Source organism: Zonotrichia albicollis, chromosome 10 (genome assembly GCF_047830755.1).
Source record: "Zonotrichia albicollis isolate bZonAlb1 chromosome 10, bZonAlb1.hap1, whole genome shotgun sequence".
In the NCBI taxonomy this organism is placed as follows: Eukaryota; Metazoa; Chordata; class Aves; order Passeriformes; family Passerellidae; genus Zonotrichia; species Zonotrichia albicollis.
Window position 1 is genome coordinate 36,813,934 of NC_133828.1, and position 21,242 is coordinate 36,835,175.

General features: G+C 42.6%; 1 protein-coding gene across 9 annotated transcripts in view; it reads left to right on the forward strand.

Annotated features, from left to right (window-relative positions):
* KALRN (kalirin RhoGEF kinase) overlaps positions 1-21,242 on the forward strand; it is a 463,005-nt gene that overhangs the window by 152,929 nt on the left and 288,834 nt on the right. For all 9 annotated transcript variants that reach the window (XM_074548811.1, XM_074548813.1, XM_074548812.1 and 6 more), the window contains exon 4: positions 9,612-9,726. In XM_074548811.1, the coding sequence (XP_074404912.1) occupies positions 9,612-9,726 (115 nt within the window). The remainder of the gene's footprint in view (positions 1-9,611; positions 9,727-21,242) is intronic.

A 21,242-nucleotide genomic window follows, 5' to 3' on the forward strand; every position in this document is an offset into this window, starting at 1 on the left:
GAGAAAGTCTGAAGCAATCAGAATCTTGCATGAAGTCACTCAAATTGGCAGCATAAAGCCAGGGTATTTCCAGTGGCAGCATTTCTGATGATTACAAACCATCCAGGCTGCTTGCAATGAGAAAACCTCCATCACAAATAGCCAGCTCCTCTTGTTTGCAGTCTTTGCTTTTTTTGTTTCCTTTGTGTCCACAGTAATGCTGACTGCAGAAGGGAGGAGGTTGCAGCACGGCTTTTTGGTGCCTGGACTCTTCCTCCCTGGCTCTCTCCGCAGGAGTTGAGCCCCCAGTCCCATAAGGATGGGGTTCATCATTGTGCTGTGCCATGGATGTGTCATCCAGGCAAGAAAAGCTTTCCTCTCCACTGATAGCTGCTGTGAGATGTCTTCCCATATTTTAGCAGTTAATAAATAGCCTGCAGATGACAAGTCCAGCTGTGACTTGGGGAAACAATTTGAGGATCTATAAATGCTGACTAAACTTTCATCAGTTACATCAAAATCCATGAGTTTGAGGGGAGCGTCTAAAACACCAAATTTTTTTCATGAAAACCCAAGAATATCCCAACGGTACTCACATGCAGGAGTGCTTTATCTTGCACTGCAGTCTCATTCTGAATGTCCTGAAATGTTTGACATGGTTGGCTTTCACTGCCTCAAAGAAGGGAGCGTGGTCATAAAAACACAGCACAGTACCTGCAGTTTGTTTGAGGCACAAAAGCTGAACTGGGTGCTCTGGGGAAGTAGAGGGGAGGAATTTATGCAGGGACTGTACTGCAATTTAGTTCTTGGCTCCTGCTGTTGCTTTGCATGGAAATGCTTGCAGGATCATTTGGTAATTCATGGAATATTTATTAATGACAACCTGTCTGGATTGTTTATGTAGCCCCTTGCACTGATGGTGCCTGTGTTCAGCTCTGAGCCAGAGGGTCTCACATCAAATCATCAGCTCGTTAGACACTGTCCTGTGCCAAGGCTGCCTTGCAGAGGGGGGTGTTAAATAAGCAGTGCCAGCACAATCCCCCAGGCTTTCACACCATGATCCGCTGCAGGCAGGGTACAGCTTGCTCCATATAGACTCACCAGCCTCCAGACTTAGATCTGCTCAAAATGTGCTGTTCCTGACACAGCTAGAGGTCCTAGGATTTACACCTCCTCTTCATGGGCTCCAAATGCAATGACTATGGGCAGCAATTCCCTTTATTGCAGAACTATTTGAGTTGCTGGTGTTCAATGCAATAGCCCCAGCATCCCCTTCCAGCCCACAGTGTAAGTACTGCCCAGTGTTCCCCATGACTGTTGTAATAAAGCAGATTAAGGAAATGATTTTAACATTTCAGGTTCTTTTTAATCAAAATGGAATAATTTCCTAGAGTATTCTTGGAGCACAGAAGAAAATTTTTGACAAAAAAAAGAAAAATCAAATACCTGGAATTTTCACAGATCAACAACAACAACAAAAGTTCTGTAGTTAGCACAGAGTCTGGGAGCACGTTGGGTTTTAATCATGCTTCCTTGAGGAACAGGAGAGTTTTATTGAATCTTCTTCATAGTTTAATACTACAGTTAATTTTAACGATAACAGTACAGTAAAGTTGTCAAGGGGATTCTCCTTACACCAGCAGAATTTATCAGCACACGCAAAAACTCTCAGCTGAACATGTCAGTTACAGAGTTTATTGCTTTTCTCATCAGCTGTAGCTCACCAGCTTGTTTGTCTGTGGTTCAACAGGAAACTTGCAGAAAACACACAAGACCCTTCAGGCAAGGGCTATGCTTTGCTTTGTTTTCCAGTGTGGTGGATGCTCCACACCTGGACCCTGCAAAAGGGCAGAACAGGCAGGCAAGGCAGAGCAGCTGCTGCCTGCTCCACAGCAGGCACAACAGGACCTGCCTGCACAGCCGTGTCATCTCACAGGAGCACTCAGGCTCTCACAAGTGCACTTAATTTCAGAGTTGACATACAGATCTGTCTGGGCATGGGTTCATCCAGCCTGAGTGCTGTCTGCGGCTCTGTGCCTGGCACTTCCCCTCAGCTGAGCCAGCAGCAGGCACAGGTCTCTGCATCTGCATCTGTGCACTGCAGGAAAGTTGAGGGGTGGTGGATAATATCAAGACTTTTTCCTGGAACTGCTTCTTGGTTTCTTCCAGTGATCTCATCTATGAGCTAGACTGAACCTGAACAAAGTTTACATGTGTGTCTAAAGAATACCTGAAAATCCCATTCCACAGCTCCTATGCAGAGCCATGGACTGATAGTGGTGGGTGAGGTGCATCCCAGCCATGGCTGATTGCTTCCATTGCTGACCTCCTGGAAGCAGATTAAGCAGGGGGCTGGCAGGGGGAGGCTTTGGCCACCTGCTTGTTGTCTAAACTCTAATAAAATCTTGGCTTTGCCTGGCTGGTTCAGTGTGTTGCTTGCAGCAATGGAATGGTTTTGGGAGCCATTAGGGAATGAGTTACAAGCCAGAGACTGATTTTTGTATTCTAAGAGGGAGATGAATGCTGAGGAGAAGACATAAAACAGGTTGTAGATTATTTTAGGTGGTTTTTTTTTTTTTTCAGTGAGAGGTGGTGAAATATTTTGGAAACTGGGCTTATAGTCTTTCTTGGGAAACAGACTGTTTTAGAAGAGTGGTGTAAATTGGGGCGTTGTTCAGCTGCTTGATTATATTTATGGTAGATTTTCTATTGATCAAGGAAGTATGGAATGAAGTGTATGAACTTTCGGGAAAGAGAAGGGAATTTGTTACCATGTTGCCTTTCCATGCATGGAAATTTTCATGCACTTAGGCTATAAAAAGCTTTGTAGTTGACTGATGTCATGGGTCTTGCTGAAAGCATTTCCCCACATCCCTCCCAGAAGAGTTTCTCAGGATCCTTCCCGGTGTTTCCGCTCCCTGGAGGGCTCGGCAGAGCGTGGGCTCCCGCTGTCACCCAGGTACTGTCTGCTCATCTGCCGAGGCAGGAGTACAAAGGAGGAGGCTGGCCAGGTTTCTGAGAGCGTGGTTGAGCGCAGAGGAATCAGCAGCAGCAGGGTGTAATAAGCTGGTGAGCTGCTGCAGCTGTGACAAGCAGAGCTCCCAGCTCGTGTCTGCAGAGCAGGAGGGTTTCCTGCGTGCTTTGGGCACCAAAGGGCACAGAGCAGGGAGAATGGATGCACTAACAGCTCAGCCATCTCCATCCTTTGGTAGCCCACTGTCCCCAGCCTGACATCTTGGGAGGAGCCTCATTACCTGAGTCACAGCAACCTCTGAACATGACTGAGAGCCTTAAGGAAAAGCAGAGATTTCCTGAAAGGTCTTTCAGAGAAGGAATTTCACTGTAAATACATCTAAAGAAAGGACAGCTTTACAATTAGGTTCCACCAAATTGAGGCCAGCAGCATTAATGAAAGAGGAAAGCTCAGAGAAGAAGACACTGACCTTCCCAAGGACACAACAGGTCACTTAGTGCCAGAGATACCACATGTTGAGGTACATGTTTTTTTCTTTTTCTTCAGTAGATGCAGTTCAGCCTTCAGAAAAAGGCTTGAAATGAGACCCCCAGTGCCTCTGGGAGCTGAAAGAGTTCAAATCCTGGTTTCAGGAGGCCACAAATGCTGGTTTGTGGACACTGGAATTTGTATTGGGTTGGGAATAAAATTAACCAAAATATCTAATTTTTGAGTGATGTAAACATTTTGTATTTACACAAAAAGTTTTGATTTAAAAGAAAAGTTCCCATTCTCCTTTTCCTCTGGAATGGAAATTTCAAATGAAACATCAACAGTTCTTCTATATTTTGTTACAGAAAAATATCTTCCTTTTCATACCATTCCCTGGTGTAGTTTGAAATCAACGGAGTTCAAAAAAGAGAAATCTGCTATTAGAAAAACATGGCATTTCTTGACTATTTCCCCACTCTTGTCTCAAATGAGGAAGAGAAAGAGTGTGCTATCAGGGTGAATCTGTCCTCTCTTTGTTTCTCCTTATTCTGTCTGTACAGCTTCCAGCCCTGTGCCCTGGGGCATGGGTTTGGAGTCTCTACCAGTCTCTATCAGCAGTGACTGGCATCACCATGTGCTGTGGTTGATTGGCCAGTATACATTTAAAATTAAAGAAGGAACCCCAAAATACTTGCATAAAGCAGTGAAAATGAATTACAAGACGCAACAGCTTGTCTCTTCAAATCTATGCAGTGGCTTTGGGTGATTGCAGGACAAATCTACTTGATAGGAAAAGGGATCACTCAGTGGCTACTCTGGGCATCCCATCTAGAGTGTTATACTTGCTCTACCAGGAGATCTGGTGAGAACAATTAGCCTTGTTTTTGGAGTCATTAACCCTAAATGTAATGACATGAAAATTTGCCATTAAAATTTGATTTGGGGAATTGACTCTGAGACATGGATGCTGCAAAGAGCAGCACTGTGGATGATCAGGCCCTGGTGATTGCACTACTGCTGTGTTAATTGCCTTGTTGTGGGAGCTTAAATTTCCATCACTTGCACTAAAATCACCTGATTGGAACCAGCTGAACTGGAGGGTGGGCACACAGCTAATCCTGTGTATGACCCTTGCAACAAATTAGTCTGTCTTGAAGTTGCAGGAGTTTTAGTACAGAAGTCTGCTCACAGTAAGTCCAGTAGCAAGCAGACTCACAGAGCTCAGCTATGACAGAAAAAGGAATGTTATTTTAAGACTCTGGATACCAATTCCTTGATACTTTCCTTTCCTAGGAAGTCTGTCAGTTAGATTTAGAAATCCAGAGTGTATTGTTTATCACTGTATTGAAGTGCCTGACATCAACTGAGGTCCGTCTGTCTCCTGGCTCTCTTCATTATAATTCATTTTTTCACCATATTTTGGACTGAGATACCTGATGAGGATTATTTCAGCTCCTCTGGAAACTCACTTATGGTCTCAACAGAGTCTCAGCATCAAGATTGATCAGCTTATGATCTGCAGGGTCAGATGAAGTGATGCATTCACTTGAACTGCAGTAGACATCTGAACAGGGGCCAGAGACACCGTGTGCTGCTCCTGTTTCCGCTGCTGCTGTGCTGCAGGATGTTAGACAAGGTTCTTGGGAGCCTTTACATGTGTGGACATTTGCCTGTGTCTCTGGCTGATCCTTGTGAATTCATGCTTATGAAGAGAGTGTGAAAGGAAGCAGAGGGTTTGAAACCCTTAAAAGTGGATCTCTGCAGGCAGGTAAGGGTTGTGGTGGAAGGGCTGATAGAACTGAATTGATGCAGCTTGAAAACAGAGCTTGATAAAATCATTATCTGCTGTATACAAGAAGTCTGCATTAACGGAAACTAATAATTTCCTGTCCTCAACAGGACTACACATAGCTGGAATTTCAGTTTATTGTGTATTAACAGGGATGGCTGTGCCTCAGGACAGAGAGATTTTGAGATTGGTAAAGCCTATACCCAGAGTTCACATCACAAACACTTTGGGATGGCCAGTTTCTTGGCTTACCTGTAGGCAGTTGGGGCCACCACTAAGAGGTGTTCAGACAGCTGCCAGAACAGGGATCTTGTCACTGGACTCTCTTTCCTCTTGGTTGCAGGCTTGACTGGCAAAGTGGTCATCAGAAGGGCACTAACTGTGCTGCCTGCCTGCATGCAGGTTTCTGAGATTTCTTTAAGGTTTTCTTTCAATGTGGTATGCATCACAATGCTTTGTGCCATCACTGCAATGTCCCTGGATGATTTGTGGAGGAAGAATTATGTGATCTTACTTCTGGGAATAAACCCTGAATTTAGCCGTGTGTTCTTATTGAATAGAAGAAGGGAGATGGGAAGAACTGGCAAAGAAGCCACTGACAGGAAAGGCCATCAACAAAGGATTTTGTAGGAGAAATGCAAGGCATATATGGCTAAATATTTGTTCTCAGTGTACTCTGTGCCCTGAAGAGCATGTGTTTTTCTAACTCTTTTTTCCAGAGCACTAATAACCAGACCATCTGTTTGCCTCTCTAAATCAGAGCAAAGCTCATGAAAGCCCAACTTGAAAAACAGTAAGAAATTATCAGCTGTTTGTTTTAGCATTTAATAACTGTAATTAGCAAGCCTAATGACATGTTTGATTATTTCATCACTGTTCTTCGAGTCCAGGGGGAGGCAGGAGATGGGACTTATTGATTAGAGCAATTGAGACTCCTGGCTTCCTTCTAGTTTTTATTGTCTTTTTAAACAATGTGCTCTGAAGACTGTGCATGTACAATTGGTGTGGAGATCATGGCTGACTTGGGGCAGGATTTGGCTCCCTGAGTGGATTAGTAACAAGCAGAGTCTCAAGCACTGTGAAGCCCCAACACAGTGGATCAAGTCAGAAAACCTCATTTCTTCTCCTGGTTCTTCAAGTGACTCACTGTGGTATTTGGGCTGAACTTCTTCCCCTCTTAGTACTTTAATATTCCCTTCAGTATAAAGCTAACAAGAAAGAAAAGGAATGGTATAGACAACTCCCTGCACAGACAATGCCAGGTTTTCTTCTCTTTTATTGTGTGTTCCGACTTCTTAGCAAGCTCCATTAGAGGAGATGAACATCCTTATGTGGGCATGTTCAATGGTGGCAATATCCCCTTCAGTATTCCTAGAAAAGCAGAGATTTTGAGTTACAAAATGTGACAAAAACTCTGCATATTATCAGTATTTAAGAGAGTAAACCACAGTTACAGAACTCTGCAAGTCTAATGGTGAATTAAACATACAGTGTTTAATTAGTGTTTAATAGTTTGTTTTAGAAGAAATCTGATGTTTCTTTATACGGGCTTGTGGTAAAATTGTAAATTATGTAGGCCTTCCTAAAAATTAGTGATTTCTCAGTAACTAGGATTGCAGGGACTTGAAGAAAGCAACTGAAGGATTCTAATATGTATGATATATTTGTAATAACTTCACTCTATTGCTCAAAGACTAGAGCTGCACTTTTATCACAAATGAGAAACATTTGTTTCTAAACTTAGCATGTCTTGGTATTTTACCCAAGTCTCCTTGTTTCTGTGTGCTGTAAGACTAGAAGGAATCAGTCTGGGTGCTTATTTATCCTTCCATCATCCAGAAATGTCCAACTGGGTCAGCATGTAACCTTCCTCCTCCAACAAGAATTAACCCATTTTCTCTGGTCTGTCCTGGCAACTTCTGACCCTGTGCCTGAGCCTTATTTATCCTGCTCCCCTGGGGACAGTTTAGATGAACTGTTGAGGGATAGTTTTTACCCTGAAGCAAAGACAGGAGAGGAATATTTTGGATCCTATTTTCTTTTCTGTAGCTCAGACCTTTGGGTTGCTGTTACTGAAAGGATCAAGAATTTTCTGACTTAATGTTTTCAACCTACCAGAATTTGCACAGGTTTATATTTATTTATTTTGTGGAGCTCACTTTGGTGGAATGGTAGGTGTTAAAGGAGTCCCTGACCAGAAACACAATTTTTGGTTTATGAAGCCTAGGTGAATGAGCAGCATCGGAGTGATTAGTGCTGCTGGGCTGTGGGAAGCTCATGGCCCTTTCCAGGTGTTTCATATCCTCAGAGAGGATTATAAATGTAGGTTTGGAGTCTTCTGATCTCAAATCTTAGTGCTTTTCCACATTGTACAAATATTTAAATGATTGTGAATGAAGGAGAGGGAGCCTGAATGAGTAGTGGGTAGCGTGTTCTTCTGGGATGCAGTTCAAGTTGAGGTCTCTGCTTCAGCAAATATCTGGAAGATTTTGAAAACCTTGGTTACATCTAGATATGATGGGAAATGTTTCAAAACCTTAAAAAGCCTCTTGTGTTGAAAAAGTATTTCCCTCCAGCTTTAGTGACTTGTATTGGTTTGCCATTCTATAGGCTAGCTTGCTTTTCTGTTGGACACGTAGCATGCATGATATAATGGTTTGGCATTGATATGGTGTGTGAAATAATCTCAACAAAGGGAAAATATACTTAAAATGAGGAAGCTTTTTTTCGTGAAAAGGTCGAAACATTTAGATGAGTTTATTTCCTTGTAAATTGAATCATTTTTTACATTATGTCCCCACTTTCATGCTATGTGGGAGAGGCATGGATCTGCCAATGGTGACACTGAATTCCAGTGGACCTTCCTCATCTTCATGGTGTAAAGCCAAAGGCAAATAGAAAGGACAGAGATTTTGGTGGAGATTAGGCAGGACAGTTTTTGTACTCCATATGTACCCCTGTCTGCATGAAGGCTCAAAATAAAGATGACATCTGTTGTTTGCCTCTCCATTTGTATCTCTGGACAAATCAGACACAACCTGGCTCCAGTGGAGACTTGCACAGTGTAATCCTTCAGGTGCATTGCATCCACTGAAAACCATGGGTGCCAGTGGCATCTCTATTTGTATAGATGAAGTTTGTGTAAGAGACTCTGTCTTGTACAGGCAGCAGTGCTGTAGAAAACTCTTTAGACAAACTCTTTTTAATTTAGCAATTAAGAATTATCTGTATTTTAAGTAAAAGTATATATAGTAACAAGAATGTGCCAGTAGCACAGACTGCAGGGGTCCCAAGTTCTTAATGAGAGAGCACAAGTGTGGATCAGTGCCAGAGATGTTCACGTCCTTGTGTAGCTTTTTCTTCTTGTTGGCCAAGTAAATTAGCTCAGAAAGCACATGGGTTTCCTTTCTCAGAAGTGATATTTCGGTTAAAGGGATTATACTTTCCATTGAGAAGTGCAAACTCATGTGCATTTTTGCAGCTTGTTTGTGAGGCCCTTGCAGTTCTGTACTAGCTTTTTGAGCTGTAGTTTAGCTGTAACTTTTCCCTAGATAACCGTGCAAACATGTATCTAACAACACAATTCCTGGAAGAAATCCTGAGATAATACGTAAAGAAAGAACTAAACATTGAATGAAGTATTAGATTTCAGTTTCACTCTTCTTAAGCTTTGTTTACAGGAGAGAATAAAATAAGGTGCTGTGGAATAGATTATATTTGCCCCTGTATTTGTGGTTGTACAGTTCAGGGTAAAGTTATTCCTTTAATGCTAATCCTTTAGATAATTGTTGTAAAAGACAAAGGAGCAGACACTGACAATTTAAAATAAGTGATTTTTAAGACAGGAAAGCTACAGGAATGCACCACCTCCTCCTCCCCACCCAAACCACCCAAATATTCTGAGAAGACATGAACTTGTAATCAAAATTTTAATTCAAATGAAGTACCTGATAGATTAGAACATTGTGCTGCATAAATGTTGCTGGGATACATTGCTTCAAACTGGCAGGATGTAGTAAACTATCTTGAAATGAACAGTGCAACACACTCAGCAACAGTGAAAAATGCTTTCACTTTCTTGATGCTGACCAGTTTAAAACTATCTCCACAGTATGATTTCACTAGCATCTCCTGCAGATATATTAGATTTGATGGGATTAGGTGAAAGAAGAAGTGCTAGTAGCAATTTTCCTTGTGTGGGCTTTTTTTTTTTCTTATATCCCCCATTTGGAGCTCCAGCAAACACAAGCATGTCTTCCTCGATTAGGCAAGTCTGAAAGCTGCAGCGGGTGCACAGGCTCTTAAATGTGCTGTAATTTATATTTATCAATTCAGTGCACGTAGTTTTTTCATGTGTGCTTCCTGTCTGATTTTCTAACAATCCTTTATTTTCCACAGGTGGCCGTGATAAACGAGGTGGTCCGGTCTTGACCTTCCCAGCCCGCAGCAATCATGACAGAATAAGGCAGGAAGACCTTCGTAAACTTGTGACTTATTTGGCCAGCGTGCCAAGGTAAAGCTGGAAAGAAAACACTTCAAAGCTTAGGGTGGATGGGTGGGTGGGGATCGTGTTCTTGGCAGTTGCTGATTTCCAAGTATTAACATTTAGTACCTTGAGTTCTTGGGGCGGAGGAACAAAAGTGTTCCCTTCCTCCTCCTGTGTGCGCTCCGGTGGTTTTTATGGCACACGAGGCAATGCAGGAGCCCCCAGTGAGGAGGCAGTGGGAGCAAACCTGGGCTTCAGGCTCCTCACAGCCTCGAGAAACAGCTCTCATTCCCCATGTTTCTGTGCAACTCTTTTAAAGGAGTGCAAAGGCAGGAATGCATAGAGGTCTGCAGTTAAATATAGCAAGCTGGAGAGAGCCTGCTGTCTGTTGTTGCTTTTTAATACCTTGTGGGAGGTTTGGGAGAGCTGGGGTAGGGGGCTGTAGTTGCTGGGGAGGAGAGAGTGCCTGAGCAAGAAGGCAGATATTCCTGCTCCAGTACTTTCTGGAGATTTCTCCAGGCTGGGGAGGGAACATGGGTGGACCAAAGAGGGAGCTCTCAAAGAAAGGCATTTCAAATTGTTCTGAATGTAAACCGCCACCTTTCCCCGCATTAGTCTCTGTGGCTCTCTTCCAACAAGCAAGTCCCAATCCTTTTCCCAGGGATACTGGAGTAAAGGTGTGTTGCTACAGCATATTTATTTTTACAAGCCTTGGGAGATCATTTATAGGGCTCAGTGCCCAGGGAGGTATTTGTGATCCAGCCTCAGAGTGAGCCTATATATGCCCTCATCCAGCTTCCTTTTCCTATTTTTAGGCTTGTCAAATATCCTTGCCCAAAACCCTCAGCTGTTGAGGTGTTACCCCAGGGCGGGTGAGGGACTGAGAAGGGATGCTCAGGGTTGCAGGAACACATCCTGTGCCACCCAGGAGCTCCTTCTCTTTTAAACCCCTGGAACATGAGCTATTAACAATGTTCATGTTTTGGTAAAGAGTGTGAAGTTAAGACATGAAGGGCAGAGGGGCTGGCTGCATCTGGAAGTCAGGAGGTAAGGGTCTTGGAAATGCATTCTGTTCCTTAAACATGCAATGTGCAGAGGACAAAGGTTGTGTTTGGTATGGAAGAGGGCTAAGGAGACTTAATCATTTGGATGCGGAGTGAGTAGCAAATGCAGCCATGTGCACCAGATCTGCCAGTGCTTGTTTCCTGGACATCATAAGTCCTCCGGTGATGCACTTTTTGCTCTGTTGAACTTCTGGTCATCAAGGTTTTACTAATAAGTGAGTCTGTTTGCTTTTCTGCATGCCTCCTCTCATTTCATCCTCTAGCCAGCTCCATTTTCAACCTTGTTGCGAGAGACTTTACAGATATGCTGTGGGGCTGGGGGAGCAGTAGGTCACTCCCTGGGAATGTGTCCTGAGCTTGGCAATTTCCCCCCACCTGCTGCAGTAATGAAACTGGTGCCCTACATCTTATCATTTTTTGCATGGTTGCAATATGAAGATATGACATTGCTCTGGGTTCCAAGCAATTGTGGAGCAAAAATGACCTTTCTAACATGTCAACCTTTTCTGTTAACTGCTCTTCCCTCATGGAGGTGGCAGTAATAGAAAGATGCATCCTTTGTGTTCCCCACTGTCACACAACTGAATCAATTAGCTCTGTCTTTGATGCTGCTTTTACTTGCCTCACTCTGGATCAGTGCAGCAGTGATTTTTCTGTGATGATGCAGAACCTGGGGTCAGAACTACGTGAAGGAGCCATTACAAGACCTGGCTACCTGTGTGCTTAGAAACACTAAAACCATTCTCATCCTGGTGGTCACTGCAAAGCCTTGTTCTGTCCTGGTGCATGAAGCCTTTGGAGAGTGTCTCTAGTTATACCAGAGAACATCCTTTCCTCTGTGCAATCTCCTGTCATGGAAATGTACCCAGCAGTAAGAGACTGGCTATGCCTGGAGCACTTTCACTGGCTTCCCAAGGGTCCTTGCAGATTGGACTCCTGGAGGTATTTACTGGAGTATTGTCTCCTTCTTGGGATGATTGCACATTGAGAGGTATGGAGAAAAAGCAAGAGTAATCAGAGGTCTTGAAAATGTGGCCTGTCAAGGAAAGATTAAAAGGGCAGAGGTTGTTCAGTCTAGAGAGTGAAAAGTGCAAGCATGTTGTCATGCTGAAAAATGAATGGTTTGTAGGGCAAAGACAAACAAATATGTTACACCAAAGCAAGTAAAGATTAGGCTAGATATGAGGAAAAGTTTTCTAATGGATTCCCATGAAGCACTATAAGACATACAATTTTTTTCTAAAATCCTTCTGTTGCTGTATAGACAAGCCTCTGGCATTGATATAAATGTTATGGAGAGGGTATGGTAGATCAGGAGGTTATTTCTCCCAGTTCTTCCTAGTCCTGTTTCTTCTGGTGCAACAGCTGTGAACTTGCTGCTCTAGGGGGGAAATGTGACCACAAACTTCATGGGTTTGGCACTTGGGATTGTATAACCTGTGTGGTGTAAGGAAACACTGAAAACTCATTTTCCCTAAACATTTTGTTCACTTTAACAAGGGCAAGCAGCAGAGCTTTCAAAATTATTTATGTTTTGGAAACAAATATATGGAAGGAACATATCACTGGCTTGGAATTCCTATCACTGGCTCTCAGTTCATGTTTATTCCAAGATGAGTACTGTAGCTACTAACTACATCAGCCATTCACCAAAATAAACAATTTCATTAGCAGAAACTCTGAACAGGATGTCAGAAGAAGCTGCTTGAATGTTGAGTGCTCAAAGGAGAAGAGTTTTCTGTGCTAGCTGAAAAAGTAGAAATTCTTTAGGAAAAAGAGACTGTAATTTATCATATTGACACCAGGATAATAATTCTTTCTTTATTCCTGGTGCATTGGTTTCTGAGTGAGACAGATTGCTCTCCACATTGATACTATCTGTCACTTAACCTTTGTTTTATATCTTAATGGAGGGGGCAGAGGTGGTGCAGTGCTGGGAGCTTGGAGCAGGTATGAGATTGGTGATGAAATGTGATGATAGATTAGGGTAAGTGAAACCAGGGTCCTGCTAGCAGTTTTCAAAATTTCTGATTCAGCTTTCTGCAGCTCTTTCTTCAAAACCAGAATAATAATGTGTGCTTTCTGAAAGCAGCTATGTGTGCTTGAGTTAGAGCAGAATAGTGAGGGCTTTCATGCACCTGGGAGCCACAGTCAAGCAGGTGCCTACAGGCAGCGGGGTTTCCTGTGTGGTGGAGGATTACTGCCTGGGGGTGAAGATCTAGGAACACTGCTTGTTCCTATCCTGAAATGGTAGTTTTTCAGTCCACAGTGCCTGAGGTAATTTAAGGCTCCTGGAAGGTTCAAAAGCCTGATCCTGCAGTTTTGAGGAGGAGGAGGAGGAGGTTGTGAGTGGGTATCTGACACTGTGAACTAATGTGGCCCTGGTTCGGTGTCCTACGTTGCTCTTTCAGGCTCATCACAAGGTCCTTTTCTCAAAGCAGTTCCACTGTAATTAGTTACTAAGGAACGAAGACACTATTCATTACATGTAAAGAAAATTCCATGGATGCCAAGTTGCCACCACTCTGCCATTTTCTGCTTGGTTTACATTTGCACTAATGCTTTCTGGGTAGGCGAAGCTTTATTTCTTGTGACTCAGGATAGCTTCTATTTACATGCAAATTTAAATGGATGCAATGTTTAGAAATTTGGAGGGCGTGACTGAATCTGGGATAAAATGGTGTTTATGATCGGGGGAGCTGAGGGAGAATTTTCTGGCCTTGCTGAAGATTTTATATTTTAACACCAGTGCAGTGCCATCTATTCCAGTAAACTGAGCTTTGATTTATGTGTGTGTAAATGAAACTAGCACCAGGCCAATCTCCTCTGCGAGCCCTTTGGAATTAGGAATTAAGTTATGCATAGGCTATAGGAGGATAAAAAGGAGACAGAATATTATTAGGCTGAGTTATCTCCTCGCATGGTGAAGCAATACGATGAAGGAAATGTTCTCTGTCAGCTAGAGTGAACCTTCCGGCTGAGCACATCAATCTGTTCTGGAGCCAAGATAAGCAATCTTCTGTGCTCTCTGCAGAGGGGAAACCCGAGATGCCTCAGGGGCCTGTGTTTTTAAAGACATCTACTTTTTATTTGTGCTCTGTTCAAAAAGCTGCTCAAATGTTTCCCTGTTCTGGGGGACATCCAGGGCGTGACAGCAGCAAAGTGTTTCCAAGGGGCAGCCCTGTGTGTTTGAACAGCTCCTCAGAGCTGCCCAAGCTGGATGAGAGGTGCTAGAAGCAGCAAAACAACTGAAGTGCCCCTAATAATTAGTTTAATGAAGAGGGCTTTGTAAAATTAGAAGAACAATACAGGGGATGGCAGAATGTAGCAATACTCACCCACTCTTGGATTTATTTTGAGCTCTTCTCTGGTGACCTGTGGTACTGTGTATATTAGCTCCTCTGGCCAGGAGTAGTGGGAAACTCATTTTGTTGATTGATAGGAATTAAACCCTAGAGCTCTGCTTTCTGTTATGTGATCTTAGCACAGAAGGAGCTTTTGAGGACATTTTTTTTTTTCCTGGAGGCTATTGTAGATCTACAAAAATAGCCATCTATTTAAAAAATAACACCAGGGACGTCATACCAATTTTAGTAACTAAATATCTGGTGCCATCGATAAGATAATTATTCCACCATGCACTTGTTTCAAAATACAGCAGTAAAAAAATGCAGTGAAGCTAATGAGCCTAACGGAGATGTATATTTTCTTCAGATATAATTTAACAAATAATGGTAAGGTATTTTGGAGAAAGGGGTTCATTAGAAGTAAATAACTGACATGAGTGCTGGTGAGTTTGAGAGTGTTTTGCCACTCTGTAGCCAGTTCAAACCCAGCCTCAACCATATGTGGTATTTATGTGTTATGTTTTTATCACTCTGTTAGGAACTGGAGGACTTCTGTTGAAATATTGGTGCTCTTACTTTGTCCTACTGAAAGGCTTCAGAGCTCACTGCTCTGTTGCTTCCTGTGTCCCGGTACTGACCACCTCAGGGCAAAGTTACACGTTCACTGCTTGTTGGAAATCAGCACTTCAGAAGAGGATCTCTGATCTCCTTCCAGCTGTGTTAATAACCTGCTCAGGCATTTTATTCCTGGGTGAGTGGACAGAGGCTATAATTGATGTTGAAACTCTGCAGCAAGTGTCTACAGCTGCAATCTTGGAAACTCCCATTTACCAGAAGCTGCTAGAAAATGTCAGCTTCCTAGAAGTGCAGAGAGAGTGACAGGAGCTGTCAGAGCCTGGAGAGCAGGAGTTATGAGAAAAGACTGAAGGTGTTGGGGATGCTTATGTTAGAGATGGAAAATAAAGTGATCTGTTAAAATACACTCTGCAAGCCTGAGCTAAAGTAAACAATTTAGTCTCAGTGTACATGGAAAATGGGACAAAAAGAAAGTGATTAAAATCACAGATTGAAGAACTGGAACAGGTTTCTGTATCCTCCCCATCTTGGAGGTGCTGTTAGGAGGTGTGTCAGGACAGACCCAGATCTTGTCACTCCTGTCTTGCCACAGAGGCATGAAAACAAAAGTCACTCCAGCTTCTGTGATACTATTTTGTATAAAGATGTGGGGTGTTTAAACAGATACACAACTTCCTGTGTTTGTTTTTAAATCAGCCCAAACCAAAGGTAAATGGGAGGGCTATGGTATCTGTTTCCAAATTATTTCCTGCTTTCATTGCCTGCTGCTGTTTTTCTAGTGTAAGGTCCCATCTTGCACAGCTCTGGACCTGAAGCAGATGTCCTCTTTTTCTCTGCCCTCTGTGGGAGCTGAGAGTGCTCTCTAAGTGGTTCCAGCCTGGTTACCTGCTGAGCCCTGTTCTGCTGTCCTGTTCCATAACAGTGCAAGTGTTTTAAGACTGGTTTTGTGATGAGTAGCACAAAGAGCATGATACAAAGCTTTGCAGTTGATGTACTGTGAATTGCACAGCTCCTGTAGCCTTCTAAAGAGTAATAAAAGGCAGGGTAAGCTGGGCTCTGCATCTCACTTTTACCAGTAATCATCAATATGGGTCTAACAGAAGTCTCTGTTTATTGTGAAATAGAAGAAATGAGATAAACTTAATATTGAAATAAGCTTATGAAGATTTCATTATCTTGCTTCAGAATTGAAATAAATTAAATAAAGGTTGATGTTCTTACAAGAGTGAATTCCTTATTTAAAGTAAATTCCTTAAATTACTTCCAAAGAGATTTGCAAAGTATTTTCTAAGTTGTTTATCTTGTATCCAAACATTTTGTACTGTTTTGGAAGACCTGAAAATCTCTTACTGTTTTTTTCCCCACTAAGTTCTACAATATTTCTTTATTCTTAAGTATAGCTTGCTCCATTTAGTTATATTTTAATTGTATTCCAATAAATAATTGAAGTTACTGATTGCCACATGCAGAGAAACTGGGATTTCAACTTGTCATTGTGTTCTTAAGCATTGTATTCAACACTCAACATCTGCTTAATTTTAGGCTATAAATCTGCAATTGAAAACAGTTAATATGAACGAATCCCCCATTTATTATGTCTGAATTATTTCCAAAGCAATTGTTCTATTTTACAGTGTAGGGGAAGGAGTTTAATTTTCTATTACTGCCAATCTCATGCTGAGATTTCAAAGTCATGTTGGGTTCTTTCTGGTTCATTTAACCAGATCTCCAACACAAATTCAATGGGTTAATAATTTGAAGACTGAGGATTGCAGAGGGTGGCCCTACAGGCCAAGTTTAGCATAGAAGGGAAATGCACAGGTCTGGAAGAGAATTTGCATTTGCTGGCACTGGCTGTTTCCTTGGCTGTTTTCCAGCCAAGTGGGAGCTCACTTGTACCTTCTTCAGTGGAGTCAGTGGCTAGGACTTGCAGAGGGCACATGTCCAATGGAATAAAAGGTCACTGTTTTACTTTGTCTCCTCCCAGGCAGCAAAGTAAGCATCTCTACCCAGTTCAGGTCCAATGCCTTTTGATTTTCCTGTCTGGCCTTTTTTGGTTCAGCCCTGCCCTCTCAGGCCGTGCATTTAGGCTGCAAGCTCAGAGCAGCCAGAAGGATGGCAGTCAGTGGATTCCTCATCACAGCCCCCATCTGCCCATGTCCTCTGTGCTGAAAATAGTCAAAAGGTGCTGCTGCCCAGCCACAGCTCTGCAGTGCCACCACACCTGGCTTCTCTCTTTCTTGCTGGGAGAAGAGCCACTGGAGGGCTGTTAAAACCCTCTGAGCAAAGTCAGAGCTGCCTCTGGCAGTGCTTCCTTCGAGGGCCAGGAGGGCTGACCTGGAGGCAGCTGCCTCCTGTATGTGTGGTGATTCCATGCAGTGGCATCACCTGAGTTCCTCAAGGTTTGGTGGCCTTTGCCAAAGGTCTGAGCTTTGCTAAGACCCTTAGAAGACCTCAGCTGTCTTCTCAGGGGAGCCTCAGGTGCTACTCAGCTTCCCTGCAGGGGCTGTGGGATGCTGTTTCTGGCTCTCTCACACAAGATGGGTGCCCATCCTGTGCAGCCACTCCCTGTGTTGCTGTATTTCTGTTAGTAATGTTGTGTATAGTACCTCACTGCATTTCCAACAGAGAATTTTTCCTGGGAAGGATTCTGCTTGGATTTCTCCAAATCAGGATCAAACAGCAAAACAACCCCTGTCACCATGCATGCCACCACTGCTGGTTGTCCTCCATGGCCTAGTGCCATCCAGTGGTGCTGGCAGGGTCTGGGGCCTGATCCCATCCCCTGAGTTGTCTCACGTAGAGCTGTGCTGCACACTCTGCTTTTGAGCTCTGTCCAGGCCCTCAGTCTGGGGATTAGATCAGCATTGTTCCCTGTCCTAAATGGCTTTTGCATGTTGGTTGTACCGGCATCTGCTGCCTGGAAGAAGGAGCTGAGGTGATGGAGAAAAGGCAGAAACTTGTAAACTAGGATATATCCTGCACCCATTCACTGGTGAGGGAGCTGGCGGGCACCACAGCCTGCTGTAAATTTTATGCAGAGTGTCATTTTCTCCCTCCTCTTCCTCAGTGGCTCTCTGAGAAGTGTTTTGTGAGTCTCTGCAGCACACCTCCCCATGCTGCCATTCCTGGCCTTGGTCACACTAGTCCAGGTGTAAAGCTCTTGCATGTTTCTCATGGGCCTTTTAACCATCAGACCTGTGGCTCCACAATACTCCAAGAGGTCCAGGCAGCAGTGACTAGCAGAATTCCTTGGAGAAGGCAGGCGTGTGCTAATGTGAGCAGTAATTCAGAGCAGCTAAAATTAGCAGACAGAGAGGTTTTGTGGGAGCGTCTCGCTGGCAGCAGAGCTGGCACAGGCCGTGCACAGCTCCCTCCTGAAGCTGTCAGCAGCCGTCAGTGGAATATGCAGCACTTCAGCCAATCCTGAATTTTCTTTTAGGTGATCTCTTTCCTACAGTTTTTGCAGAGACTGTAAAATAGTTTTTGTCTCATTCCACTATGGATGCTTGTGTTCCTCATCAGTAACTCCAGTATGTGTTATATCCTTTTCACTATTAGAAATTATTGCGATTTGGAAGTGGCTTATGCCATCTCTTCATGGATGTCATTAGAAGCAGGAAAACAACTGCTGTGCTTTGCAGTCTGCTTTGTAATGGGCATATTGTCCAAGGCATCTCAATGTCAGTGGAAAGCTCTTCTAGACTCCCATGGAGGATGGATGAGACCTTTACTGTGTGCCAATATGAAGCAAGTAATGGGAGACACAGGAGTGGAGTTGTCTCAGCCTAGACAGGCTGATCCTTATCCCCACTGGATGCATGGAGATGCTGAGGATGATGGTCCAAAGTCTGGGTTCCCCAGTGCACAGCTGGGGTAGACTGGGGATATGTTTTCAGGAATAAAATTTAGGCATATTTCCAAATGAATACTAAAAAGCTGATGCTATCATACTGTTTGTCAGTCACTGTTAAACCAAATCTGTCAGAGAAAATGCACAAGAATATTACATTTCTAGAAATTTAATGAGAATAGACAGCTGCATCAAGGAAAGAGGCATAATTAGTGTCCACAGAGAGGAGAAGGTGGTCTGAACCCAGCCCTTCTCAGAGACTGGAGGTGTACAGGTATCCCTAGATCATGGAAGAGGTACATTTGTTATTAACCATTAGAGAATCAATGTGCAAACCACTACCAAGAGTTTGGAAGTTCCCATGCTCATAAAAGCACATGCTAGTTTGTGGTATGAGAAAATTTGATCATATTGAAATAGAACAATGACCCGTTCATGGTAACATGTGGGATTGAGCAGGCTGATGTTCTTATAGCATGGAAAGTATGGCTTGGGACTGGCAAGATTTGTCTCAGAGGTTGGGATGCTCAGTTCCCTGCTGTTTGCAAAGGAAATTGGTATCCAAGTTGGGTAGACAGTTGTAAATCTCATCAATGGTTTCTTCTCGTTTTCCACAAGGTGTTCCTAACCAAGTCTGTGGTGTTTTATGCCTTCCTTGTGGATCCTGGCACTGCTTCAGAGTTCCCTGTGGATCCTGAAGCACTGCGTGCAGCAAACCGTAATTGTAACTCTATGGTGTGCGACTCCTGGGCTACTTAGATTAAGATTTAAAAAAAGAGAGAAAGAAATGCTTTAATGCAAAGTAAAATCACAAATCAGAGAAATAATTCTAGACTCTCTCCTTTCCCCATAGGAAAAGGCAGCAAAGTGTAATTTAGACATGCTTTTGGCTTGGCAAATGCTGTCTGGCCAGCAACGTGTGCCACATGCTATTAACAGGGGAGGATTGGTTTCCCTGACTGTGTACACAGGGCTTTATTTAATGTCTAACTTTAAAGAGAAACTTTAGTCTCTAGAGAAAATTCTCTAAGAATTCACAAGAAAATTCTTGTGATGTAATATTTTAGAAAGATCCTTTGTGGTACTTCACCAACAAGGCAGAGCACCAAAACAGCTTTCCCTTGTCCTGTGACTGTTTTCAGGGAAATCTTCCACCTTTTAAAAATGCCCACACTACTGTGCAAACATGAGAAAGTAGGAACCTGCTGTAAGCTTGATGCTGTATTTACAAGGGTCATCTTTACTGAATACTTTTAATTAAAGTCCTTTTGGTTAAAGTTAGTGAATAGAAATTGGAATAGAGAATGGCTTTGTAGAATAATTGCATCTCTCTCCAAAAATCATAGCAGCAGCTCATCTCTAGCCAGATCAGTCTGCTTTCAAATGCTTTTCCTATCCCTTTCTCCTGTTTCACATGGGATTACAAGAAGAATTGACAGTCTCTAATATTAATGCTGTATTATTAGAAAACTTTCACTAGAAGGATAAGTTAAGTTTTATAGTTTGTTTATTTATTTGAAAGTCTAGATGCTTGCGCTATGGATGTTGTTATTGAGGATTGAATAAATACTACTTTTTGAAGTTTAGTTGGAAATAATTACTAATTAAAAGTTATTTTTGCTTGGTAAACCATATTAAATAGATATTAAACCATATTAAGTGATATTTTACATCTTGAAGATAGAAAACCCTAAGTGTTTTTTTTATAGATATACTGCATGAGGCAGAAGTACACATCCCTTTAACAGTGTGCACTGATTAGACCCCTAATTTCTGGGAAGCAGGATCTTAAAGCTGCCTTCCCAATCTGAATTTGGAGCACTCTGTAGGAAATTGGCCATGTACTGTGTTGCTGCTTGACCTTAGAAAATGCACTCGGAAAACCTGTCTCATTATGAAATGTACCATTTCACCATGCAGTAATTCAAGGGAGTGGAAGAATTTAAGGAAGAACAGTAATTGCAAAGGTATCTGATTAACTAATGGGTGATCATGCATGTAGGAAGCATGGCTTGTTAATAAACTGTTAGTCTAAGAATGATTCAAGTAGGCAATATGTTCTTTTTCCTTAAGACCTTGTTTTTCTTTTGTTCTAAAGACAGAACTAAACTCTTACAACACTGATTAATGACATCCAATTTTGCGGTTACGTCCCCTTATTTCTCCATTCGTCTCTTTCTACAACATTTGTAATTTAGTTCAGAAACTGCATCTGGAGAAGCAAACATTTCTGGGATCACAGATTAGTTAAGATTTTGCTCCCCACTTGAGATTTGTGGGTAGGAGCTGCAATTCCATTCCAAAATCTAATTAAAAATCAGGTACATAGGAAAGTAGTGAAAAATCTTACCCATAAGAAGAATGTCTGGGAGCTCTGCTTTTTAATGAACTGTTAGACTAGGAATCAAATACACAAGCAGTATGTGCAGGTTTTTTAGGGTTTTATTCTTCTCTCTTCACAAGGCAAACCTCAACTGCTACATCATTCCTCACTTACCAGGCTTACTGGAAATCTCAGTTTCTCTTCACTTTCCAGAACAGCCACCCTAATGACTTTGCAGTGTCGGATCGTAAACTGTAGGCGACATGAAAATAGGGTCAGCTAAAAGGATTTCCTGGGATTTTCATTTGGGAATGAATTCTGTAGGACACTTCAGCACACTAGTTTTGGGGACTGTTAAATTTTATCCGTGTGTATTAGCA